A 27,610-nucleotide genomic window follows, 5' to 3' on the forward strand; every position below is an offset into this window, starting at 1 on the left:
CTTGGTCACTCAGACAACCAAAGAAAGCCCTAAATAACTATCATCAAAGTAGAGGCAGCGACGTGCATGACAGGATAACACAATGACAATCACGCTCCTTTTGTTGCACAGACGCAAAGTTGGTTTAATATCAGAAAAATCTGACACAATTTCACCACCTTAACAGATGGAAGGTTAATAAACAGTATGACTGACCCTCTCAACAGAGCTAGAAAAGGCATTAAAATAAAATTTGACATTAGCAAACTAGGGACAGAGGGAACCTTTGCAGGAAAGAAATTCTACGAAACCCTACGGCCACCACCACTCTTAGTGGCCAGCATGGAAAGCACACACTTTAAGGTCAAGAATAAGGCAGAATGTCTATCGCTTCTATTTAACAATGATTTAGAGGCAGAGGCGCCTGGGTGGCTCAGTCCGTTAAGCGTCTGACTCTTGATTTTGGCTCAGGTCGTGATCTCACAGTTCAGGAGACCAAGCCCCGAGTGGGGTCTGTGCTTGGGATTCTCTCTCTCCCTCTCTCTCTCTGCCCCTCCCCTGCTCATGCTCTCTGTCTCAAAATAAATAAAGAAATATCTTTTTAAAAAGTCACCACGTGTTGAGGGGCCCCAAGTACTGCTGTGTCATGTGGAGCTGGAGTCACCCACTATGAAAGTGGCCAATGACCTACTCCACAGCATATGCTCTGAGACCCTGTTTCTTTTTTTTTTTTAATTTTATTTATGTTTGTTTATTTTTGAGAGAGAGAGAGAGAGAGAGAGAGCACGAGCTGGGGAGGGGCAGAGAGAGAGAGGGAGACCCAGAATCCGAAGCAGGCTCCAGGCTCCGAGCTGTCAGCACAGAGCCCAACGTGGGGCTTGAACTCAGGAACAAGGAGATCATGACCTGAGCCGAAGTCGGACGCTCAACCGACTGAGCCATCCAGGCACCCCTCAGACCCAGTTTTTTACCTGTTCTTGCCCTTGAAACAAACCAGGGAGCATACTCAGACTTTCGTAAAAGCAAACGTGAGGCTCCCGGGTGGCTCAGTCGGTTGAGCATCCAACTTCGGCTCAGGTCATGATCTCATAGTTCTTGAGTTCGAACCTCGCGTCGGGCTCTGTGCACACAGCTTGGAGCCTGGAGTCTGCTTCAAGTTCTGTGTGTGTCTCTCTCTCTGCCCCTCTCCCCTGCTCACACGTGCTCTTTCTCTCAAAAATAAACATTAAAAAAAAACGTATTATCTGTTACCTAACACCTACCAGGGGGTTCAATTTAATCATCTGCTTTTAGAAACAAAATCACTATGCCGAAGACATACCTGCCTTCCTATGTTTACTGCAGCATTATTTATGACAGCCGAGACATGGAAACAACCAAAGTGTCCATCAACAGATGAAAAGATAAAGAAAATGTAGTGGGTATATATATATATGTAATGGAATATTATTCAGCATAAAAAAGAAGGAAATCCTGCCATTTGCAACAACATGGATGGACCTTGAGGGCATTATGCTAAGTGAAATATGCCAGACAGCGAAAGACGAATACATGATCTTACTCATATGTAGAATCTCAAAAAAAACACACCATACTCATAAGAAAAAGAGACCAGATTTGTAGTTAGCAGAGGTGGAGGGTTGGGGTTGGGGGACTCGGGTGAAGATGGTCAAAAGGTGCAAGCATCCAGTTAAGAGATAATACGTACTGGGGATAGCTGTGGCTAACACTGCCTTATGGTGTACCTGGAAATTGCTAACAAAGTACCAATGTCAATTCAGCACGTACGGTCAGCCTAGAAGAGGCACTTGCTCCATTGTTTGAAGTACTAAGATGAGCCGTGGAATTTTCTTAATCTGACAGTGGTTTCAATACTTCTTTTCATGATACCAGACACAATACCAATCCAGCAGTCTTTAAGCCACAATAATACTTGTGTCCATGTGCTCAGGAAAGGGCCCCTTTGGGGATGCCTGGGTGGCTCAGTGGTTAAGCATCCTACTCTTGGTTTCAGCTCAGGTCATGATGTCACAGTTCATGGGTTCGAGCCCCACATTGGGTCTGCGCTTAAGAATGCAGAGCCTGCTTGGGATTCTCTGTCTCTCCTTCTCTCTCTGCCCCTCGCCCGCTCACCCTCTCCTTCTCTCTCTCTCAAAATAAACATTTTAAAAAAATGTTAAAAAAAAATAAAAGAAAGAAACGGCCCCTTTTCCTACCTTACACTAAAGTACAAGCCTGAAGATAGACTATCTGGACAGATTGATTGATGTATTTCTTTGTTAGGGTCTTTTCCTATTTAGTGAGATGCAAGGCTTCCACAGCTAGTTCAGTCATGAAGTATGGATGAGATTCTATTTAAGTGTCTCAGCATCAAAACAGTACATTGAGCCCCGTAAGCCCACAAGGGCTCCCTACTGTAGAATACTTCCAGGCCCGCAGGACACAGCAAACCCTCTTCATTGTGACTAATAACGAGGACAGAGTTTTCTTCACGTTATGTTTTATTTCTGTGCATTGAACATGAGACAGATGAAATGGCTAAGCAATAAAACCAGTATGACCATGAACTTTCTTACGTGTATATTATGTGATAGTATGGATGAACATCACTGACTGTTCCCATTCTACTCAAAGGGCTACTATTTACCTAACATGCAAATTATAGCTAATGGTTTTGCTCTGCTATCTACTATAATTAATCCATGCTTTAATGTTTGTGTATTCTTAATAAAATGTAGGTGTGATTTTTTTTTTAATGTTTATTTATTTGGGGGGGTGGGAAATGTGAGCATGAGTGGGGGAGGGGCAGAAAGAAAGGGGGAGACAGGATCTGAAGCAGGATCCATGCTGACGGCAGACAGCCCGATGCAGGGGTCAAACTCACAAACCATGATATCGTGACCTGAGCCAAAGTCAGAGCCAAAGTTAAGAAACCGGCTGAGCCACCCAAGCACCCCCAAGAAAATAGCATTTTTTTAAGTTAAAAATACATACATATATTTGTAAAACACCTGGCAATATACGTAACAGAAACTTATAAAACATTTATGGAGACATTTTTGAAAGTACTGACATTCTTTTTTAAATACCTAAGTAAATGGAAAGTCATCCCATATTCATGGATTGGAAGGATTCTCACAAAGGGGCTGATTTCCCCCTAAACTGATGCACGGAGTCAAAATCCCAAACATGCTTTTGTTGAATCTGACAACTGATTTATAAAGAAGGGCCAAGAACAGCTGTGCTGACAAAGAACAAGTCAGGAGAGGTTGTGGAAGACTGGCCTTCTCAGGAATGGAAACGCTGCATGTGCTGGTTAATCTGACATGTCAACTTGACAAGAGTCACAAGGTGCCCTGACATTTGGTCAAACATTCTGAGTGTGTCTGTGAGGGTGTTTCTAGAGATTAACAATTTTATCAGTAGACCAAATGAAGTAGATTGCCTTGTCTGATGTGGGTGGGCCTCGTCCAATCAGTTGGAGGCCGGAATAGAACAAAAGGCGGGTAAGAGGGAATTCACTCTCCCTGCTGACTGTTTTCAAGCTGGGCCACTGGTCTCCTCCCTCACTTGGAATAGGACTTACATCCCTGGCTCTCCTGGTTCTCAGACCTTCAGACTTGGACCTTTATAATAAATCTTTCTTTATGTAGATACATATCCTATTGGTTCTGTTTCTCTGGAGAGCTGTCCAGGGAAAACTCAGGATTGGGTCCAGCCTGGACCTGTAGTTCCCCTTTGTCGGCAATAACTGGAAACTTAAGCAAACAACTTCCTCTTCTCTGAGGCTTTGAGCCCTCATCTCTAATCTACACTCACCCCCGTCCCTACATTGAGAATCTCATACATCCAAAGAGCACACTCCAAAAGAATCCAAAACGCAAACTACAATCCTGAAGTCACAAAGTCATTCTGACTTTCCTACAGGCTCCCTTTCTCATCGGTAAATTCCAGCCAAGGAGTAACCCTCGCCCCACTCCACGCTCTCAGCCATCAGTTTTAGAGTGGCTGAAAGAGAAGTGTCCATTTGTGGGCAGTCTGTGGCACAGGCAGCTGCCGGAACCAGATCCCTGCAGGCAGTGCGCGACAAGCTCGTTGTCTGATATTCAGTCCCCCTTTTCTTCACGCAAAGCTGATTCCTCCAGCGTTCGCATTTGGGGAAAGTGGGAATAACCATTTCTCTGCCAGCTTTCTGGGTGCTGTGCATTCTAGGAAGGGATCAAAGCGGTTCCCCCCATAAGCAGAACGCCCCAAGGTCAAACACATAACCAAAGAACAAGGACACATGGACGCCACACCTGGCTTTGCGTTGTTTTCCAAGGTGAACCGTCCACCACCCTAACACCCAAGGGCCCAAGGAGGAAGCTGCTGCCCCCCCAACCCCCGTACCTGTATTTGATGTCAAATACTGTGGAGTCCTCATCCTCATCATCTTCTTCGTTCAGCGGGGCCATTTCCACTCGCTCGGCTGGAGTAGTGATGATGTCATACTTGCGGGTCTTCTTCAACCTCTTTCCCGACCTGGAGGAAGGGAGGCACGTTCCTGAGAACTCTATGATGCCCAGAGGTAAGTGACGTTGCCCCCTCCCGCTTGCTCCGGGCAGCCCTGGCAGACGTCCAGGCTCCCTCCCTTTCGGCCATGGGAACTCTTACAGATTCTGGACCTCGCCAATCCTCTTGGTCCTCACCTGCAAAGTGGAGATGATCATGCCTGCCCTGAGCACTGAAAAGCCCAGTGAGCAAATAAATAGTACCCCAATGCAATATTTTTAAAAGGGCAAAATTAATGCAAAGAAAATCTGCGATGAGCCAAAGTTGAAAATGTTCAATGAAGACAGGATCCAGCCCTGGGTTTGCATGGGCGTGACACATCTGTCCCCTTGCCCCCTCCCCCCACCTCCCCAAGCATAGATGTCACAGGTAGCACTGACAGGCCAACCAGGTGGGATCTGGGTCAAGGCTCAGGCACTCTCCACCTGTGTGATCTCGGGCAAGTCGGTTAATCTCCCTAAGCCTCAGTTTCCTCCTAAATAAAATAGGATACAGACAGTATTTGCCCCTCACAGCCAAGAGAGAATTAAATGAGATGGTGAATTCAAGGAGCCTACACACAGGAGGCTCTCAGCAAAAATTACTGTTAGTAAAAATAATAAACAAACAGAAGTGCTATAGCCTCTCTCAGATGACAAGGGCTTGTAAAAAAAAAAACAAGTCAATATCATTTCCAGCGTGAGGATTTATGGGGACAGTGAGTTATAACATGAAGCTTTTACCTCTGGGATGGTAAAGGGTCACCGCGAGCCACCGGGAAAGTGCTAAGACACGTCCTTCGGTCTCTGGCGTTAGTCACTCTGCACGAAGGATGCTACATTTATCAGGGCAGGGCTGGAAGTTTATAATGCCACTGGGAATAATACTATTATCATGACTACTGATGCTCTTTGCATTTATTTCTCCACTATCTTGACTATTTTCCCAAATGCCTTGTATTCTACGGTGTCTCTCCGTTTTGACTACATTTGATACTGTCTATGAGAAGCCAGACAACCTCCTCCCTGCAAATAATCATAAATGGGGCACTGAAGAATCGTACACTCTGCACATTCCTCCTGCAGACTGTCAGCTCTTCCCAGGTGGTGACCATATCCAGGATACACGCAAGACCTCTTTGTCCCCCACATGCAGAAATTCTTTGCTCAGTTTGTAAAATGATGAAATAAGAAATTCACTTTAAGGTTTCTTTTTTGTATATCATTTTTTAAGTTTATTTCTTTATTACTGAGAGAGACAGAGCACAAGCAGGGGAGGGGCAATAGAGAGAGAGGGAGACACAGAATCCGAAGCAGGCTCCAGGCTGTCAGCAGTCAACACAGAGCCCGACGCGAGGCTCGAACCCACGAACCATGAGATCATGACCTGAGCCGAAGTCAGATGCTTAACTGACTGAACCCCCCCAGGCGCCCCAACTGTCAGGTTTCTCATAATTTCTTAGCAACAGCAAATTGTTCTTGTCTTACCTGGTATGATTTACCAAAAACATGAAAGTGTCACTTACGTAGAAAAAGTAGATATTTATCTGTATGTGTACCTGTATCTTCGGCATAAAGCACCCTATACAACCTCTAGTACCTGCTCCTTGTGGTTTTTCAGGGAGAGACTTCAAGAGACAGGGAGAAACCAGCTATAAATTCTGATGATTGGGGCACCTGGGTGGCTCAGTTGGTTAAGCATCCGACTTTGGCTCAGGTCATGATCTCGCGGTTCATGAGTTTGAGTCCCACATCGGGCTCACTGCTGTCAGCCTGTCAGCACAGAGCCCACTTCGAATCCTCTGTCCCCACCCCCTCTCTCTCTGCCCCTCCATTTGCCTTCTCTCAAAAAGATATGAAACATTAAAAATAAAAAGTCTGGTGATCACCACACCCTACCATAAAGCTATCTGCCCTACCTGGACAGACACACACACACACAGAGGCATGGGTGTGATTGCTTGTATTTCAAACGTGAGATGAGGCATGGTACCAGTACCAAGCTTGGAGGGTAAGAGGGGCACAGCCAGTCGCCTCCCCAGCAGTCCTGGACAATGGCATTTTAGAAGGAGGCTTTATGCAAGGGTATAAACACTAACCTTGTAAACACCACTAGTCCTACATTCTCAACCCTCAACAGACTCTTCTTTTCTATCCACCTCCCCCCAAAGGAGTAAAGTAAGTCTCTGCCTTCTGCCCTAGCTGACTCATAATCCTTGACCAACTCCATCTCCGATACTGGACAGGGGAGATTAGAAACAGCTCCAGATGCCACAAGCCACCCAAGACAAAGGCACAAGGAACCACCCATCCCCAAGCCCTGAAGACGGGCCAACATCCCCATCTACACAGACCCTCACACCACACCTTTGTCAGGAAAACAGCCCCACATCTCCACCCAGATGACTCACAGCTGTTCAGAGCTCTCTGCAAAGCCTGGCTTTGTAAAGGTTTTTGCCCAAAGAGACTGACAGCCTGATGGTTTCGGGCTGAGGAATCACAGTGCTGTTTGTAGCTCTTTTTCGGGTACAAGGAAGCCTAGAAAATGCGAAATCTGATCTGAAAACCTCGTTGTACACTCAGAACTTGTAACCTAATTTAGTCATTGGCCCTGGAGCAGGACTGACTGCTGACTCTGGAAGAAGGTTCTGGAGGCTCTGACTTTAGCTCTGCTTCATGGGAGTGGATCCCTATCACCCCTAAAATCACCTCCCTTCTTCCTGATGGTTTATAGAGTCTCGTCATGAGAAAATTAACTTAGCTAGTTTAAAGTAAGACCCTTGAACAGTTACCCAGGGGAGAAACTGGAAAACACCACCAGCTTCTAGAATGTCACGGCCTACTTGGTTTAACGCCACCCATTCCAACCATGTGACCTCAGCAAATAATTTTAAACCCCAAGATTACACCAAAGGTGTAATGGTTAATTCTATATGTTAATTCTGTATGTCAACTGCCACAAGGCGTTCAGGCATTTCATCAAACATTAATTCTGGGTGTTTCTGTGAGGGTATTTCTGGATAAGATTAACATCTGAATTGACAGACTAAGTAACAGACTGCTCTCCGTGGTGTGGTGGGCCTCATCCAATCAGCTGAAGGTCTGACCAAAACATAAAGACTGACCTCCCTGCCTGACTGCCTTTGAGCTGGGACATTGTTTTTTGTTTGTTTCTTCCCTATGTTGACAATTAAGCTGAAAAGCTAGCTTTTCTTGGGTTTCAGGCCTGCCAGCCTTGGGATGGGAACTTACACCACTGCAAGCTCTTGGGTTTCTAGATTGCACGTTCTCCTTGCAAATCTTGGAACTTGTCAGCCTCCTTAATCTTGTAAGCCAATTACTTAAAAAAAAAAAAAAAAAAATATATATATATATATATATATATATATGTATATGTATACATGTATATATACATATATATATAAATCTATTGACTGATTATATACAAGTGATTAATGTTTTAATAATATAATTCAGGTGTTACATATTTAAATTTTTTTTCAACGTTTATTTATTTTTGGGACAGAGAGAAACAGAGCATGAACGGGGGAGGGGCAGAGAGAGAGGGAGACACAGAATGGGAAACAGGCTCCAGGCTCTGAGCCATCAGCCCAGAGCCTGACGCGGGGCTCGAACTCACGGACCGCGAGATCGTGACCTGGCTGAAGTCGGACACTTAACCGACTGCGCCACCCAGGCGCCCCAGGTGTTACATATTGATATATGTTCCATGGCTCTTAGAAAGATAGATCGATCCATCCACCCATCCATCGACCCTCTTGGTCCTGTTTCACTAGGAGGACCCTGACTAGGGACAAGAGGCCACTAACAAGGGCCCTCGTGCGTGCTTTAAATGCCAGTTCTGACGTAATGAGCTGAAGAAATTACATTTCAAATGATCAGCTCTCTGAGACACAGAAACATCACAAACAAGGAGCAATGTCACTGTTCCATGGCTGGATGTGTTAACAGGGAAACTGGGACCCAGTGAGAGGTTGAAGAGACCCAGACGCATGGACAGAGGCCTCCAGGGACAAGTGCCTTCGGTGGAGGGGGGCGGTCACAGTCAATGCACAAGCTACGCACGCATTCAGGTGGGGCGGGATGGGAGGCTCCCCACATATTTGTCACAAGAGGAGGCTAACCCCTCCTTTCCTAGCAGTGCCCAAGTCAGAAGCAGGGAAACGCGTGAACAGTCAGTGAGCATTTCCCGCAGACTCCAAGGGTCTTGGGGCTGGAGAACAGTGTCATCCTGCTTCAAGGAGGGAGAACGGGAGAAAACAGAAAACAGATAGTTCTCCAGCCCGAATAACTTCACCCAGTCCTGCTCTGTCTTCTCTGAGTTTGGACACTCTAACCTGTCTTTTCTAATTAATACCAGTCTACAACAGGTGAGCTCTTGCTGGGCTAAGTCGTTTACACATACGATCACGTGTCACAGCCTATCAAGCACTCTATAAGGTGCCGCCGCCTGCCTCACAACTGAGGAAAAGGGGGCTCAGAGAGGTTGATGTTCCCACGGCCAAGGCCAAAGGCTGCCCCAGAACAAAGCTCCCTGGCGGTCACCTTGAACCACCCGTGCCTGCCAAGAGGCAAGGCGCCAGCTGTCTCTAGATACTTCCTGCTCACTCTCAAACGCAAGCCCACTCCGCACCCCCACCAGACTCCACCCCCACTCCACGTTAACACCAAGAAACTCTCTGCCCTTCTAGAACCTGCCACTTAACAGAGCTCGCACATTCCTACTCCAAATTGATCTGCACACACTTCTAATGAACTCGCTCTAAATCGTGGACCCTCAGGACGTGAGTCGGTTCAAAGCAGGCCAGTTTCCGTTTCCTCCCTCCTTTCGGCGTCTACATCTTCAGGGGCCTGGGTGAGTCCCTTCCCACGTAGCCCCCGTGGTTGAGGGGACCTGGTCACCTACCACACCCCCAGTTCCAGGAGTAGCTGTGGGACTGAAGCCTGAGCCAATCAGTGTGTTGCAATCCCCAGGCCACGGCAAGAGGGGCGGGACTGGGGACCAATCAGAGCCAATGGCCTTTTGCTAGGAAGGCTGGACCGGGGGCAGAAAATGCTCCATCCACTGGTCTTGAGACCCAAATGAAGCAAGCCATCTTGCCACCTTCTGGAAACGGAAAGTAAAGGGGTGCCTGGGCAGCTCAGTTGGTTAAGCGTCAGAGTGTGGCTCAGGTCATGATCTCACAATTCAGGGGTCAAGCCCCACGTCCGGATCTGTACTTAGAGTGTGGAGCCTGCTTGGGATTCTCTCTCTCTCTCTCTCTCTCTCTCTCTCTCTCTCTCTCTGCCCCTCCCCCATTCATGCTTTTTTTCTGTCTCTCTCTCAAAATAAACAAATAAACTTAAAAAGAAAAAAAAGAAATGGAAAATAAAGCCCATATGGCAGAAGGCAGATTGGGAGGGAGAGAGGTCAAGTTCCAAATCTACTATAAAGCCAGCCCTCCTTGGGGCGCCTGGGTGGGTCAGTTGGTTGAGCGTCTAACTTCAGCTCAAGTAACAATCTCACCATTCATGAGTTCGAGCCCCACGTCGGACTCTGTGCTGACAGCTCAGAGCCTGGAGCCTGCTTCGGATTCTGTGTCTCCCTCTCTCTCTGGCCCTCCCCCACTTGCACGCGTGCGCTCTCTCTCTCTCTCTCTCCATCTCTCTCTCAAAAATAAACATTAAAAAAATTAAAAATAAATGAATAAATAAATAAAATAAAGCCAGCCCTCCTTGACAGCTACCAAAGCCAGCCTGGGCTGAGGTTTCTGTCACACACCACATGGAGAGTCCAAACAGTCACAAGATCCTGACGGAACGAAGGCAGGCACAGCATGAAGTGAAACCATTGCTGTAACAATACAAACCATCTTGGGATTTCCCTACCTGCTAACGGTAAAGCTTCCACATGTACATACAATTTCATTTCTTCTAACCCTTCAAAACCCCAGGACTCATCCCTGCTCTCGAAAGAAAGAACCCATACATACAAAGTGCCTCAGTGACAATATCCTAAACATTTCTGCTTAGAGCCACCGGGGAACAGGTTTTCCAAGAACACAAACATCCTGGTGACTCCTTCCCACAGGGATGTTTTATAAGCACACTGGCCTGCGAAAAAGGCCAAGGCCACATGGCCACAAAGACTCTGAAGTCCCCTGAGTCTCTCCAGGGGACAGTGCGTCAGCTTGTGGGCACAGCCCTCATCTCGGTCACCAACCTGAGGAAGAAAGTTCTAGACACCTGGTTCTAGAGCCCAGGTGCAGAGTCAGATCTGAGTTCATAACCCAGCAATTCTATACACAGGCCTGTTTCCACAGTCATACACAGGGGCGGTGGGGGGGGGGGGGGGGGCAGGCAGGGGAGGAGCCTGCCAAAACTGTCAGGCATACAACTTCCAGCTAAAGAAGATTCGAGAATCCAAGAAGGGAAAAGATATAGCTGGCCTGTGCTCTACAGCATGGCCCCGTTGACACCATTTCTCTTCGGTGAATGAGGTCCCTTTATTTTTTTATTTATCCATTTTTTGAGAGAGAAAGAGAGACAGAGACAGAGTGCTTGGAGGAGGGGCAGAGGGGGCGGGGGGAGAGAAAATCCCAAGCAGGCTCCGTGCTGTCAGTGCAGAGCCCGACCCGAGGCTTGGAACCATGAGATCATGACCTGAGCCGAAATCAGGAGTTCGACACTTAACTGACCAAGCCACCCAGGCGCCCGTGGAACAAGGTCCCTTTGAACCAGATGGCCTCAATGAAGAGATGGCAAGCGGTGGCTTTAAGTAAATGTTCACATTGTGTTTCACAGGAAGAGGCAAGACCAGAGAAGTTCTAAGAGACAAAGGATCCTTCCACAGGAGCCAAAACACACATTTCTAACAAGGCAGAGGAGAAGTTCAAGATTCTTTTACTCTGAAATGTGATCCTAAAGCCAGAGGATTTGTTTACGCAGAGGCCCTGTCAGCAGCTGCCCAGAAGCGGGTTTCCCAGTGAGGGGGGGCTGTTCCGCTTATGCAAACACAGAGGCCGGGGAGCAGAGCATCGGGGCTCAGCGGGCCAACGTGGAGAGGGGCCTTCCGTCCCTGCCCTTCCCCGCGAGGAGGAACAAAACTAAACCAACCCTTAAGGGTTAGTTTGTTATGAGAAATCCAGCTGGGGGCGCAGCAGTCAGATCCATAGACTGCACATCCAGAGATGGGGTTTGGACCTCGGCTCCCCAATTCCTCTGTTACGTGCCTCCGGATGACTCACTCCCCTGAATCTTTAAAAAAAAATTTAAACTTTAATGTTTATTTATTTTTGGGAGACAGAGAGAAACAGAGTGCAAGCAGGAGAGGGGCAGAGAGAGAGGGAGACACAGAATCCGCAGCAGGCTCCAGGCTCCGGGCCGTCAGCACAGAGCCCGACGCGGGGCTCGAACTCATGAACGGAGAGATCATGACCCGAGCCGAATCAGATGCTTAACTGACTGAGCCACGCAGGCGCCCCTGAATCTTAACCTCATGTCCATTGGTACCGCTGGCCAGGCTCAGTTGGGGTTCTGGTGATGGAGCCTCATGGTTCCTCCCGCCTCACCCACTCCATGGGCCACAGCACGCCCATTTCCCCCACGAGGCCTTCCCAGGACACCCCACAGAGGTCAGCTTTCCTGCTGCCTCAGATTTCTGTGATCTCCACTCGCAGACACTGCCCCCGCTGTGGGGCACCATCCGCATGTGACTCTGAACCACGTGTGGCCCTCTTGCATCACTGTTCCGCTGGGGTGACAGTAATAGCAGCCACCACAACGGGGCAACACTCAGTGCCAGGCATCACCTGCGTACTCCTAGTGGAGCCTCCGGCCATCGTGGAATCAAGGAAACAAAAGCCAGGAGGCACTGAGCGACCTGCCCCGCGAGTGGGGCTCAAAGCTACGTCTACCACATTCCAGAACCCAGGCTCTTCACACTCCAACAGAGAGCAGGAGACGCACCGGGGACACCGGGGATCCCCACAATGTCAGACAGCAAGAATGCAATTGCAATTTCTTGTGGTCGCCCCCTGCCTCCTCCACCACCGAAAAACAACCGACGGAGGACCGTGCCAGCAAAGGGAGGGCGCGCCGTGCTTCCGACGACAAAGTGTCCACGCCAATGTCATGCCTCTCATATTAATCTACAAGTTTAACGAAATCCAATAAAATATGGACAGATTTTTGTTGGGGGATCTAGACGAGTTAGTCCCAAAGCTCAGAGAAGGGGGAAAAAATGGATAACAAGAATAGCTAGGAAAATTCTGGAAAAGAGGAGTTTGAAGGGAACCTGATCCTAAATAGGGTTTACCTAAGCCTGGGGGTTGGGAGGGAGATGGGGGTTCTGCTAATGGGCTCAGAGTTTCTTTCTGGGGTGATGAAAATCTTCTAAATTGATTGGGGTAATGGTGTGCAAGTCTGTGCATGCACTAAAAACCATGAATTGGACACTTTAAATGGGTGAATTGTGGGATATGAGAATTATCTTATAAAGCTGTTACTAACGACAGGGAAAGACAGGGGCGCCTGGGTGGCTCAGTTGGTTAAGAGTCTGACTTCAGCTCAGGTTATAATCTTGCGGTTCATGAGTTCAAGCCCTACGTCTGGCTCTGTGCTGACAGCTCAGAGCCTGGAGCCTGCTTCAGATTCTGTGTCTCCCTCTCTCTCTGTCCCTCCCTGGTTCGCACACTCTCTGTCTCTCTCAAAAATAAGCAAACATTTAAAAAAATTTTTTTAACATAAACATGGGGTGCCTGGGTGGGTCAGTCAGTTAAGCATCTGACTGCTGATTTCAGCTCAGGTCTTGATCTCACAGATTGTGGGTTTGAGCCCCACATCAGGCTCTGAGCTGACAGCACGGAGCCCGCTTGGGATTCTCTCTCTCCCTCTCTCTCTCTGTCCCTCCCCCACCACACACACACACCCTCTCTCTCTCAAAAAATAAATAAACATTTTTAAAAAATAGGGAAAGATATGTATTTATTTACATGTGTCTGTACATACATTACACTCATTTCTCTACTCTTAAAACCTCCCGGGAAACAGACACAGGAAATTGATGGCAAGCAGAGAAGAAAGCGTGGTGGCTGAGGGGACAAGAGGTAAGAAGGACATTATTCACAATATATTCTTTGGCTCCTCAGGAATTTTGAACCATGTGAACATACGATCTATTTTTAAAAGGAACAAACGAGGAAGTAAAATTCAAAGTCAGTAATTAAAAAAATACTTTAAATGCATCAGGCCTGCTCTCCCCTTGGAGCTGGCCCAGGGGCCCCTCTGCTCCGCCCAGAGGCCTCATGTTTCCTCCCCTCATCTGGGGACTTTAGGAGCCAAACCCAGCAACCAAACCTTTCCTCCACCCTGGCTGATTTCATTTTTAAGCCCATTAAAGTAGGTCTGTAGCTCAAGGACCAGCTTGCTGCAGAAACCACACTACTTGTCACAAAGAGCATGTCACCTCTGACATTTAGAAAAATTAACAGGGGCCCCTGGGTGGCTCAGCTGTTGAGCATCCGACTTTGGCTCAGGTCATGATCTCACGGTTCATGGTTTCAAGTCCCACATGGAGTGAGCACGAGCCCTGCCTCAGGTGAGCTCAAGCCCCACTTTGGGTGAATTCCACTTCTCTCTCCCTCTCCCTCCCTCTCTCCCTCTCTCTCTACTCCCCATCCCCCGCCATCGTAGGATTCTCTCTCTCTCTCCACCCTCGCCCACCTGCGCCCTCTCTCCCTCAATAAAAATAAAATATTTAAAAACAAAAAAAAATTAATAAAGAAAATAAGAACGAAATGGGGTGGGGGACACAGAACCAAGAAGGTGCTGGGAGCTGGCTGAGATGCCACACAGCCTTAATGCCTGGTGGGGCTTCTGCTCTAGGGTCAGGGGCTTTTCCCATTTTTCCCTCTGACCTTGACCTTGCACCTCCAACCTCAGAGCGTAAGACGTAACTACTGAGCCTTCCCTAGAAAACTAAGTAACCTCGGGGTGCCCAGGTGGCTCAGTCAGTTGAGCGTCTGACTCTTGATTTCGGTTCAGGTCATGATTCCAGGGTCATGGGATCAAGTCCTGCATCAGGAAGATTCTCTCTGCCCCTCTCCCCTTCTCTCTCTCTCAAATTAAATAAATAAATAAATAAATAAATAAATAAATAAATAAATAAATAAATTTTTTTTTTATTAAAATAAAGAAAAGTAAGGCGCCTGGGTGGCTCAGGTGATTAAGCCTCCAACTTTGGCTCAAGTCATGATCTCACGGTTCATGGGTTAAAGCCCTGTGTTGGGTTCTGTGCTGACAGCTCAGAGCCTGGAACCTGCTTCGGATTCTGCATCTCCCTCTCTCTCTGCCCCTCCCCTGCTCGCACACGTACACATGCTCTCTCTCTCTCTCTCAAAAATAAATAAAAACATTTTTAAAAAATTAAAAAAAAAAAAAGAAAACTAAGTAAATCTGAAGAAAGAACCCAATTCCAAAACCCACCTTCAAGCTTCCCTGCAGGAAGGAACAACAGTGCTCTCCCTGGAGAATAGGTCTAGGATTAGCCCCCAGCTCAGGAGGCAAGGCCAGCGCCACTGCTCACTAAGGCCGGTGGCCAGGATACAATTCCCAAGTACAACCCTCCTTCCTGGGGCCCGGCCCCTGCGCCCCACCCAAAACCTTCCTTTTAAAGCAGTTGAAACAAGCCACTGAAGGAGGTAAACACGCTAAGCTCCAACAGGAACCTCATCGTGCTAAGCTCCGGGTGGGCACCTGGGGACTGATGGTCAAGTCCATGAGACAAAGCTTTTCCTCCAGCACAGTGTGAGCCTCAAGGTCTCCAGCGGCCCAGCTCTACCATGGCTCCAGTCAGGCCCTCCTGAACACTGGTGTTCGAGAGCCTTCCAGATGCACCCAGAAGCAAGCACCTCCACGCCTTTCTCTGTCCTTGGGCTGCACCCTCCCCACCATGCCAGGGCTCCTCGGCTCCGGCACCCGGCTCCCGGTCAAGTGCAGTGACTCAAAGCACCTCGTCAAAAACGCAAATGCCACAGAGCCCCGCAGGCACAGGAAACCAGTGAAGCAGGCCTGGTGCGACACCAACATCGGAACGAACGGGATGACAAACGGCGACCAACGCTCTTTGACTCAGAGACGCAAGGTGTTCACAGCCCCGGCCGAGAGCGATGGCTGCGACCCAGCGCCTACCTGCGACTGTCACCTGGAACAGAGGCCCTATGTTTCCAGGGATTCTCATCTGTCGAGAAAAGCAGACCTCGATTCTCACATGAAGACTTCCAATTTGTAAGTGTCCTCAACCATCTCAGTTGTCAAAAATACCGCGCAGATCAAAACAAAACAAAACAAAACAAAAAACGTATCTGCGGACCATCAGTTTGCAACCTCTAGCTCCTGGCCATGGTCATGGATGCCAAGCAGGAGTGATACTCAACAACTCAACGAAAAAATCATGAGCCCAGAAAGATGGAATGACTCACATGTTCAACCAAGGCCTTCCTCATACCTGCTCCCCAGCAGTTCAGTTGTTATTCACACAACCTAGCTGCCTCCCTCCCTCTTGGGCACCATCCCCTTGGGGTTCACGGAAGTGGTGTCATTTCTGACGGAGCCCAATGCCTACATCCGGCACACATTGCGCGTTGTGCCCCGGGGGTGCGTACAGTTCATATAAACACGGATCATACAAAACGGGCCCCAGGACCCCAAAGAGCTTGATCACAAGCCTTAGGGCTTTTCTTCGTAACACCACAGCTTCTGGCCTCCGTCTGCTCTCCACACTTGTTTGTCTGTCGCTCCCTGGGGACTGTCTCCAACTTTCATTCTTCCAAGACAAAAAATAAGCACACCACCGGCTTTAACCAGTTGGAGGAGTCACGTGCGGTACGGCAACAGCCAACGCACCAAGCAAGACCTGTTCCTCCAGCTGCCAGGTGTGTTTGCAAAGGGTTGGGTCCGCCTTGTTTTTTTAAATTTTTTTTTAACGTTTATTTATTTTTGAGAGACAGAGAGAGACAGAGAATGAGCAGGGGAGGAAGAGAGAGAGAGGGAGACACAGAATATGAAGCAGGCTCCAGGCTCAGAGCTGTCAGTACAGAGCCCGACGCGGGGCTCGAACCCATGATCCGTGAGATCATGACCTGAGCTGAAGTCAGTTGCTTAGCCAACTGAGCCACCCAGGTGCCCCTAGGTCCACTTTGTTTTTATATGAGGTACCAGGTGAGGGAGGCGAGGCATAAACGCGACGCAGGCAGCCTCCAGGGGCAGCTCCATGGGTTTCAAGGGCAGTGGCGAGATGACGGAGAGGGACTCTTTTTGATGGACCCAGCGGACCCAACTACAGCCTGGAAACTGTGAAGTCACTGTGCTTTGGGACACATGTCATGAATGACCCTTTCAGCACCCACTTGTCTCTGCCACGTGGTAGGGGAGGCGTGGGAATGTCACTCCTTGCCACCCGCACCTCACTTCAGGGGCAGTCACTTCTCACAGAAGCTCAGCCCAGATGTCCAGATGTGTGGGATGGAATTTCTGTAGCAAATGTCACCTATACAGCACCTTCTTTTTTTTTTTTTTTAAGTTTATTTATTTGAGAGAAAGAGTGTGTGTGTGTGCAAGTAGGGTAGGGGCAGAGAGAGAGGGAAAGAGAGTTCCAAGCAGGCTCCACACTGACACAGTGCAAAGCCCAACACAGGGTTCAAACTCACAAACCATGAGACCATGACCTGAGCCGGAAATCAACAGTCAAATGCTTAACCGACTGAGCCACCCAGGTGCTCCTGCATCATCTTCTTTCTCCCCTTCTCCCCTGCCTGACCCCGCCGTGACCCCTTTCGCCAGGTCCTTCAGGGCCTCCTGACACTCTCCTCCCCCTCTTCCTCTTCATAGGCTCAGACCTCCAGCCCTCCCTACTGGTCCTTCCAGCCCCTTCCACAGGTCTCCACAACCATCCTGAGTCCCCACTGTAGCCACGTCACTATTCACTCAGTCACTCAGCAAATACTTACTAAGCACCTAGCCTGGGTCAGCATTAAAGCAGCACTTCATTTCATTCCATACGATTCTCCCATCCACTACAATTCCCCAAATCCTCCAGCTGGAATTGGTGTCTTCCAAAATCCGGCTGCGAGAAGGGAAAGGCAGAGAACCCTGGCTCGGAAGTCAGATTCCAGCCCTTCACCAGCGGCATGGCCGTGAGCAAGACTACATCACTCTGTGCCTTGATTTACTCATCTGGAAACTGGGCGCTCTGGCCTCACACCAATCGGAGGAATGAGGAAACACAGAAAATGTTTAGCACAGAGGCTGGCACACAGTGAGGGCTTCATGGATATTAGTTGCTACTATTATTGTCATCATCATGATTTCCAAGTGATTGTTTTCTCACACCCCCCCACGGCAAAATCCTCTTCCTCCCCACTTGCCTTCCCAGACCATTCAGTCTGGGGCCAAAGCCCCTGGGGCCAACCTTCTGCAGTGTATGCTTTTGCTTGTGAGTGTGGCTTTTGTTATATCATTCCTCAGTTGAACTGGATTCTTTCTTCTCTACCCAGTAGAATCATCCAGGGGCATCAGCCTATCTCCTGGATTGCACTAGAAGCTCCTTGGACAGTAAGTCCCCCCTATGCTGACAGTGGGCCTCGGTAAATACACTGGGAAGAAGAATGCTCCATCCATTCAACCATGGTTTCTCCTGGGTCCTTGGCCGAATATGCTGGGGAGACACAGCGGGACCAGACCAAAACCCAGCCCACCACAGACTGGAGGCCCAGAAAGGACCAAGCTGGGCATCAGAACTCCTTGCACTTAAGTTCTGTTTTTCCTACAGACTCACTGGATGGCCTCAATAAACCCTCCCCTCTTGTGGCCTTCAGTTTTCTCATCCGTATGAAGGGAGGGAGGTCAAGGGAGCTCTCTGTTGCCACAGCCTCTCCCCTGCACCACACCTGCCAATAAACGTGAATTTCCTGTCCCCTGCACCCTGAGGAAAATAAAGTCTGGGTTCCTGGCAGATCACCCTTAGATTAAGTACGGATTTTTTTTTAAGTGAAACCATGACAACATGATTCCAAATGCATGGTTGCAGAAATTACCTCTGCAAATAGTTAGCACCAAAGCATCAGCCATAAAACTAAAATACCAGCTCAACCCCTCAAGCGTTCTCTGCTTAAAGCTAGGAGGGTGCTACACAGACACTAACACTGGAGACCCCACCCACCCCACCCCTGCCTCATGTGTCAGGAGGGACCTGAGTTTGCAAAGCCCAGCCCCCCAACCAATGCATACGTGCGCATGAAAGTTTATAGGTAAAGTTATATAAGGCAAAGGGCTCAGGGTTAAATTAAAGAGGGATTTTTCTCCCTTTCAGATTTGAGAGAAGAAATCATTGGCAGGTGCCCAGTCCTCACAGACACACTGGATAAGCAGCCATGAGACACTTCCTCCACTCAGGGTCTTGGGTGTCCAGGGAGGCTCACGCACGTTAGAGTCACCAATTACATCTGAAAGAGGCTCTCAGAGGCAGATGCACCTGCCTGATTACTTTGGCCATATGGCTGTGTCCTCATTTACAGGCAGAAGCAGGACCAAAAGGTTGGATATAAATTACATCTGTTTTCAGAATCGGATTTTTAAATACAAGAGGATACTTCGCTATTGAAAGGGGAGCCAGGGACTTGGTCGACTTGATGTCATTCTAAATATCCCCACAGGCCTTGGAGGCGTGTACTCCAATGAATGCCCAGAAAGGCCCAGTAAACCGCTCACGTGAGGCGACCAACAGCCTCCCAGCCCAGACTGTCAGGGAACCTCAGCACTACCGAAGTCTCAGGCTATCCTTTGTTAAGGGGCTGTCCTGTGCTATAGGAGGATTCTGGGACATCCTTGGACTCGAAATACCACATGACACTAGCATCCCTCTCCCCAAGTCATGACAATCAAAAATATCTCCAGGGGCACCTGGGTGGCTCAGATGGTTAAGTGCCAGACTTCAGCTCAGCTCATGATCTCACGGTTCATGGGTTCAAGCCCCGCATCAGGCTCTGTGCTGACAGCTCAGAGCCTGGAGCCTGCTTCAGATTCTGTGTCTCCCTCTCTCTCTGCTCCTCCCCCGCTCACACTATCTCTGTGTGTGTGTCTCTCTCTCTCTCTCAAAAATAAACATTTAAAAAAATTTAATCTGAATTTTTGCTGTATTATTTAACACTCTTTCTTCACTGTGGTATATAAAATTAAACGGGAGAAGGGGGGAGCGGGGGATTGGATGAAAATGGCCCAAGGATGCAAACTTCCAGTTAGAAGACAAGTTCTGTAAGGTATAATGTTAACCTGATGATGACCGTGGCTCACACTGTGGTACAGTGCTTCTGAGAATGGCTAAGCGAGTAGATCCCAAAAGTTCTCGTCATAAAGAAGAAAACAAAAACCTTTTTTTTCTTTTTTTTTTTTTTGTTTGGTATCTGTGTGAGGTGATAGAGAGTAAGTAAACTTATTGTGCTAATCATTTCACAATATACGTAATCCAAACCATTCGGCTGTATACCCTCAGCTTACAGTGCTGTATGTCGATTTTATCACAATGAAACTGAAAAGGAAACAGAAAATCCAGTAAAAAATTAAGATTAAATTAGGATAAATACGTTTCACTTCTATAGCTTTTCCCCCCAATTCAAAAACTTTGGTCAAACAATCAAAAGTTACCTGATGCAAAACAAACTGCATGATCTCTCTCAAAGTCATAAAAAGGGGCTTAACTTTCTAACCATGCTCTGCCTACAGCCCCAGTTTATTAAAAGAATATTCCTACGCTAACGAGCAATAACTAAAAACATGTCAGAACGGTTAAGTTTCCCCAAATCCCAAAAGTATGAAGCTGCTATGTTTTCTCTTAAATAACATTTGTTCTTATTATAAATGTAAATACACAGACGATGGGAAATTTGGGGAATCTGGGGTAAGCAGAAAAGTCTTCATTCCTTTTCAAAGACCTGGGTTAGATTTTTTTAAATTTTTTAATGTTTATTTATTTTTGAGAGAGAGAGTGTGTGATTGGGGCCCGGGGGGGGGGGGGGGGGGGGGGGACACAGAATCCGAAGCAGGCTCCAGGCTCCCAGCTGCCAGCACAGAGCTTGATGTGAGGCTTGAACCCACGAACTGTGAGATCATGACGTGAGCTGAAGTTGGACCCTCAACCGACTAAGCCATCCAGGCACCCCTACCTGGGTTAGTAAATTCACGGAGCTTCTGGGGTCCCAACGTCTTCAGGACGTGGTGGCACGCACCTCTGCCACTGTGGCAAATGTGACAGCCGGGCAGTGTCAGACCACCAAGGATTCATCTTCCTCCCCCGTCCTCCAGGAAGCACCAAAACCCTCCTTCCAACATAAGAGGATTTTGCAAAGCTTTTGAAATAAGAAATGGCTGGGAATGCAGCCAGCAGAGATCTGGGAGAAATGTGGCCTGGGCAGTGGAGCTCGGAGACTCGCCAAGATGGGGAAAGGATCCCCATGAGGACAGGAAAGTCGTGGCTGAGGTGGTAGTTTCTCTGCCTCATCTCCACCCCGGTCATAAGACACCGGAGAGGAGAGCCAGATTCCTCCCAGATTGCAAAGGGTAAATGTCAGACCTGAGAGAGCATGTGGGGCACAATACTGGCTTAAGTTGTGTTATCCCTGACTCCATGCAACCCACCAGATCTTTCCAAACATCCACAAGTTAGAGGAATTGCCGTTTTCTACTTCCTAGACAGCCTGCTTGTTGCTTTTCTTCTAGCTCTCAGAAACAGATCAAGTAAGAGACCTGGGGAGGCAGCCCCACTACCAGCTGGGCAGAACTGCATGTGTGGACACACACACACACACACACACACACACACACACACACACACACACAGTGAAGGCACCCTGCATCCACACTGCCTTTCTCTCCTTCCAATTTTGTCTCATCTTAAAACAGTGTTGCTTAATGATTCAAACACATGAACAAGGTGTCAATGATTCTGCAGATGGCAGGATCGGCTCGATTCATAAGTCCAGGAAGAGGGAGCTGTTCAACCTCAGTAGAAAATGGAAAAATGCAAAACAAACCAATGAGATTCCAATTACACCCACCTAATTGGAACAGTGAGAAAGCCAAATGGTGCTAATACTCGATAGGATGGCAGAACCCTCAGGCACTACAGGCGGAAGGGCAAACTGGTATATACTCCAGAGAATCATCTATGAGTCACCCTGGGGCTCAGAAACCCCACGTGCACACCCCAGATGCCCCCACACAGGTCCTCGAGAAGACACGTCCCAAGCCACAGCAACAAGCTGAGTGCACAGACAAGGGACAGCTGAAAAGAACATATGTCTGTTGTAAGGAAACTCAGAGCATGTAAAAATTTTTATTTTTCAGGTTATGTAAAAACATAACCTGAAAAATAATAATCACCCACATCCATAAATGTGCACACACACAGATTTCTTTGCACACTCATTGTATGTATATAATTTATGATTTAAATGCCATCATACTATCCATACTATTTTGTAACCCGTCCCACTCAATAATAGCTATTAGATCAATGCCATCATTTTTTTTCACCTGTTTCCTTTTTTTTTTAATTTTTTTTAATTTTTAATATGCCATCATTTTTAACAGCTGTACCGTATTCCACATGTTCCATAAATTATTTAACCAAGACCCAGTTGTTAAATACTGAGGTTATTTAAATCCTTTTACTACCAAACAGAACTGCTCTGAACCTTCCTGCCCATGGACCTTTGCTGCTTCTTCTAATTAATAAAATTGGAAGAAAGATGGATCACAGTGAAAAATGTGTGTACCCTGGGAATGGAATGGCTTCATTAAAGGTATCTATATATTTCACTACAATATACATTCTGTGCTTTCCTTTTCTTTTTTTAAATTTTTTTAATGTTTACTCATTTTTGAGAGACAGCGTAAGTAAGCAGGGGAGGGGCAGAGAGAGAGGGAGACACAGAACCCGAAGCAGGCTCTGGGCTCTGAGCTGTCAGCACAGAGCCCGAGGCAGGGCTCGAACTCACTAACCACGAGATCATGACCTGAGCCGAAGTCAGATGCTTAATAGACTCAGCCACCCAGGTGCCCCTCTGTGCTTTCCATTTTAACAGTTTCCTTGGCTCCACATTTTTCCTGCTGTCTGGCCAGGTGGCTCCTTCAGGGAAAACACAAAGGGGCTAGCATTGCTGCTTGGTAAGCAATACCCTGACTATACTCTTCCTCCCTTGTCTGCGTTGTTAAGGAAATGGAGAGTCTCCATCCAAATATATTCCTACCTCGCAGGCTTCTGGCATGAGCCAGGCATCTGGGCACAGAGGACATTTTGAGAAACAGCAGTAATATAAAATACTTAGAGGAGTTCAACATTCATTTGCTAACAACATCTTCATTAGATGCCAGCTTGTGCTTGGAGGCTACCTGGTGCCAGAGAGGCACAGACGATCAAGGGCCAGCCTTGCTCTTGGGAGTCCCCAGGCTGGAAAGCAGAGGGTCACGTTCAGTGACTGTCTCGACTCCATGTAGGAATTTCCAAACTCCAGAGGTACTCAGGGAGACCTGGAGGGCCCTGTTGGAGGAGGTTTCTCAGAGGAGGCAACAGAGGAGGGCAAAGAGCCATGAGCTGGCTGTGTAGTCTCAGTGGCAGAGGGGACTCCAGGCAGAGGGTCAGAGCGGAACAAGGCATGCAGGTCCCAGGCCACGTGGCACCTCTGGAGAACCTCTGGGGGCCCCGCGGGGCTGGAGCGGTGGGCACAGCTGACACAGGGACTCGAGAGAGAGGCAGAGCCCTGTTCATGAAGAGCCAACATAGTCTGCAGCCTAAGGAGCTTGTTTGGGGGGGAGAGGGGGAACAGGTGGGCAGAGGAAGGACAAGACCAGAGAGGGAGGATGGACGGGGCGGGGACAAGGCTGGCAGCAGGGGCACCAGTGTGAAGGTTACTGCTGTGACTTAGAGACAAGGTAGGGAGGCAAGCCCAGCGGAAGTGCTGGCAGGAAGGGGCGCCTGGGTGGCTCAGTCGGTTAAGCGTTAGACTTCAGGTCATGAAGCTCAGGTCATAATCTCACAGTTGGTGAGTTCAATCCCCACATCAGGCTGTCTGCTGTCAGCACAGAACCTGCTTTGGATCCTTTGTCCCCCTTTCTCTGCCCTTACCCCGCTTGCTCTGTCTCTCTCTCTCGTTCTCTCTCTCAAAAATAAACATTAAAAAAAGAAGAAGAAGAGGAAGAGGAAGGAGGAGGAGGAGGAGGAGGAGAAGGAGAAGGAGAAGGAGGAGAAGGAGAAGGAGAAGGAGAAGGAAAAGTAGTAGTACTGGCAGGTGGAGAAGCTCCATGGGGCAAGAAGGGATGTGGGCACAGGCGAGATAGCCTCAGGGTCACTCGAAGGGTGGAATGGCCAGGACTCAGTGACTACACGCTAAGGATCTGAGAGAGGGAGCACATAAAGCATGACACCCGGCCGGGACAGCATGTGGTCGGGGAGGCCCGACGAACCAAGCCTGCCAAGGGCTGTAGAGAGGAGGAAAGCTCACGGTATAGACCACGAGCAAGATGGGGCGCTGGCGCTGCCTCAGCCACAGATTTATGGCACATTCTAGAATCTAGTGGGCAACTCACTCTACCCCCTGGAATGTGACTTTCTCGTCTGCAAAGGACCACATGGGGACTGTGTACCACTAAGGCCCTTCCCAGCTGTACAATGCTTTAAGCTCCTGTCGGCATCAGAAACCGGGATGCCAGTGGTCCACCTGCAAACTCACCCCAAGAAAGACACCTTCCGTGGACGAGGAGGCAAGTCATATATGACCAGCTCCTATAAAATCAGAACCTTCTTCCTACACGAAGCAAACAAGCAGATGAGGCCTGAGCAACAGGCAGTTCACATCTGGCCACATGCTGACTGCCTTTCTCCCCCACGCCTTGGTAATAAGGAGCAGACTAGCAAAATAGTTCAAATGCCTTCTTAAAAAGCACACTGCCTTGTAGGCTCAGAGGCCTGTTTTGAGCAAAACGTTTCAAACCTCTGTGCTCAGAGCCGGTCTGGGCATCAACAGCTCACTCCAACTGAACGATCAGGGAGTCAGTGAAGGACTCTGGTGCGTCCGCTGGATGCCAGGCCAGCACCCGGCACTGAGATACGAGGGGGGACTGGACATCCCTGTCTCCCAGGCCTGTCTGCTCAGAATGGGAGCTTGACAGCAAACCCAGCCACCCAGCCCTGCGCAAGAAGGCTTGCACGGAGGATGCGCAAGGCTAGCGCTGGGGGAAGCCAGAAAAGGAAGTGGACCTCACTCGGATGTCCAGAAAACTACTCAGAGGAAGGAGCATGGGAGCTTGATGCAGACCTGGAAGGTGTGCTGCAGGAGCTGGCCCAGCAGCAGTGGGAAGGCACAGGCCAACCATGGAGCATAAGGAAATAAGCAAAGGACGGAGAGAAGCTCAGAAGGGCTGGCTGATGGCCACCGGGTGGGCTGGGGCCAGTCTGTAAGAGCCCAGAAGGCCACACCCAGGTAGCAGTACAGGGAGCCACCGAAGTTTGCGAGCAGAGGAGCGAAGGCAGTGGAAAGGATGGGGTGATGAGGGGCAATTCAATGACCAAAGTACATCAAGGGGACCAGAACAGTGAGGAACAACATGGCCGGGACCAGGGCAGGGGACAGAGTGGGGGTGGATGTGGGAACACTATTCCCCTTTGTCCATTTTCTCAGGACCACTGGCATGTAATCCTACAGACCCGCAAGGAAACGCTTTGACGCAGAGCTGCACAGCACCAACAGCAAACCTCGACAGACAGCCCGACCCTGCCTTTCCAGGTCTGGTTTCCACTCCTGTGCTGAAAATGCTCCCCCGAGGAGAGCCCCAACGAGCCCCCCGAGGAGGGCCCCTGGCCCCAACCCTCCAACAGCTGATCAAACAGCAAAGCACACTGTGTACACTTGGAAGGGGGGTGGGGTGGGCACGGAATAACTCACACACACACACACCCAGATTTCCAGGTGGCCCGCCTGAGCAACAGGACACATTTGCATCATTTCCTGCAAAAACAGGATTTCCCAGGCATTCAGAGAAAATGTCCCCCTTGCATTCCCTGTGGTCTTCTCCATCTCTGCTCCAAGGACTCAGGGTCCTCCTTCCTTATTTCCCATACACTTTCCCCCTGAACTTGAGCAACCTACAAAAGCCTCCCCCAGACCCTCATGCCCTAGTAAGTCTTCACTGGGGCAGCCCCGTCAGGCAGGAGCACAGGAGAGCCATTTGTATCCCCCGACAGAAAGTCCCTCAGACCACCAAGGGTCGCCAAGCACCCACCCTGGTGCCCAGCTCCAATTCCTGGTGCAAAGTCACCTCCAACACACGCCCTGGGCGCATTCCATCCTCGATGCTTTTGTTGTCGTTGTTGTTTTTCTTTTTGGTAGCACAAGGAAGGAAAAGGAAAAGGGCAGGTGGAGCACTGGGGAACCTCCGAAGCAAAAAAAGGAAAGAACAGCAAGATGGGTAAAGTTGAAGGCAGACGGACTTGGGCTCAAATTCTACCTCCACCACTAAGTTTACTTGGATAAACCACCCCGCTTTTCTGGAGGTTTTTTCCCCCCATCTGTGAAATGGGTGTAAAAATAAATTCCGTGTAAAAATAAATACTGAATTAATTACCAGAATTGGTAGTGCTACTGTTTGCGTTAAGCGCTAGCAGAGAGTTCAAAGGAATCCAGTATTCACGACAGCTATCGTTAAAGGGGGGAGAAAATTTATAAAACGTTTGGGGGGTGCGGGGCGGTCGGCAGAGCGCACGCCCTCCGGGTAGGGCCGGAGACGCTCGGCTGGGCTGGCTGGAGCGCACCGAGGCCCCGAGCGGAGCCGCGCGCCCGGAGCAGCCGTGCGCGCGGGGGTGGCGGGCGCGCGGTGACAGCAGGTTGGCGGGGCAGGTTGGCCCGCGGGGGAACGACAGCGAGCGTGCGGACCCACCTGAAGACGCGCAGCAGCAGGCAGGCGATGAGCAGCGCGGTGAAGGCGCACGCCACTATCACGGCCGCCTTCAGGGTGGGCAGGTCGCGGAGCAGGCTGGAGATGCGGGTCACCAGGGCGTCGCCGCTGCTGTTGGAGCTGCCGCCGCCGCCGCCCGCCGCCGCCGCCGCCGCCGCGGCCCCAGACCCCGTCCGGGTGGCGTTGCCGGGCCCCGGGCCGGGCGACGGCCGCGGCTGGCGCTCGGCTTGGGGCTGCGGCGCCGGGGCGGACTCGGCTCTGCGGGCGCGGGCGGCAGGCGCGGCCAGGAGCGCGAGCAGCAGCAGCAGCAGCGGCAGGAGCGGCGCGGGCGGCGGCGCGGTGCGCATCGTGCGGTCGGGCGGCGCCGGGCCCCGCGGGGCGCGCGCGCGGCGGAGCCCGGGTCCCGCACCGGCGCCGAGGCCTGCACCCGGGGCTTCCGCGGCGGAGGCGGCTGCGCGGTGCTCGGCAGGAAGCTGCGGCGCCCGGAAGAGCCCGAGCCGCAGCCGCCGCCGCTGCCACCAACACGTTGCACGGAGTCATTCGACGGGCCGCGGCCCCACGTGGGCGGAGCAGGCCACCCGGGCCCCGGTGCGGGCTGCGCCCCGCTCACCGGCGGCTTCAATCCCCCCCCCACCCCACCCCGGGGAGCCCGGGACCCCTGCGTGGAAACAATCACGGTCAGGCTTACTGTTGCGCCGGCTCTGTGCTTCGGAGTTTTCGTTTTATTTATTTCATTTAATCCTAAAGCCCCTTTAGGAGGCAGGTAAATCTTTATCCTCATTTAATCGTTGATTTAGGACCCAGAGAGCCAGCTCACAGTAACCCAGATTCTGTCAGACTAAGAACCAAAGCCTATGGGACGTAGAGGTAAACCCCCATTTTACAGATGAGGAAACAGACCTCCAGAGTGAAGGGTTTGCCCCATGCCCTATGCGTTGCAGTATATTTTAGTATCTCCCCGATTTCCCTCTGTGTCTCGTTTCTTATGTTATCAGTTTTCAGACATTTTGCACCTCTGCTTATGAACTGGATTGGAAAGTGCGTTCCTGCCTTGAAAACTTTGCTGTGGAACAGTAGTTGGGGGCATTGACAGCTTCCTC

General features: G+C 49.6%; 1 protein-coding gene across 1 annotated transcript in view; it reads right to left on the minus strand.

Annotated features, from left to right (window-relative positions):
* Positions 1 to 26,857, minus strand: part of FAM174B (family with sequence similarity 174 member B) — a 34,208-nt gene extending 7,351 nt beyond the window's left edge. Inside the window, exons 1-2 of the mRNA XM_030317457.1 lie at positions 26,493 to 26,857; positions 4,369 to 4,500 (exon numbers count right to left, since the gene is read on the minus strand). Coding sequence (XP_030173317.1) covers positions 4,369 to 4,500; positions 26,493 to 26,857 — 497 coding nt within the window. The remainder of the gene's footprint in view (positions 1 to 4,368; positions 4,501 to 26,492) is intronic.
* Between the last annotated feature and the right edge of the window lie 753 nt (positions 26,858 to 27,610).

The sequence above is a fragment of the Lynx canadensis genome, chromosome B3 (genome assembly GCF_007474595.2).
Source record: "Lynx canadensis isolate LIC74 chromosome B3, mLynCan4.pri.v2, whole genome shotgun sequence".
Classification (NCBI taxonomy): Eukaryota; Metazoa; Chordata; class Mammalia; order Carnivora; family Felidae; genus Lynx; species Lynx canadensis.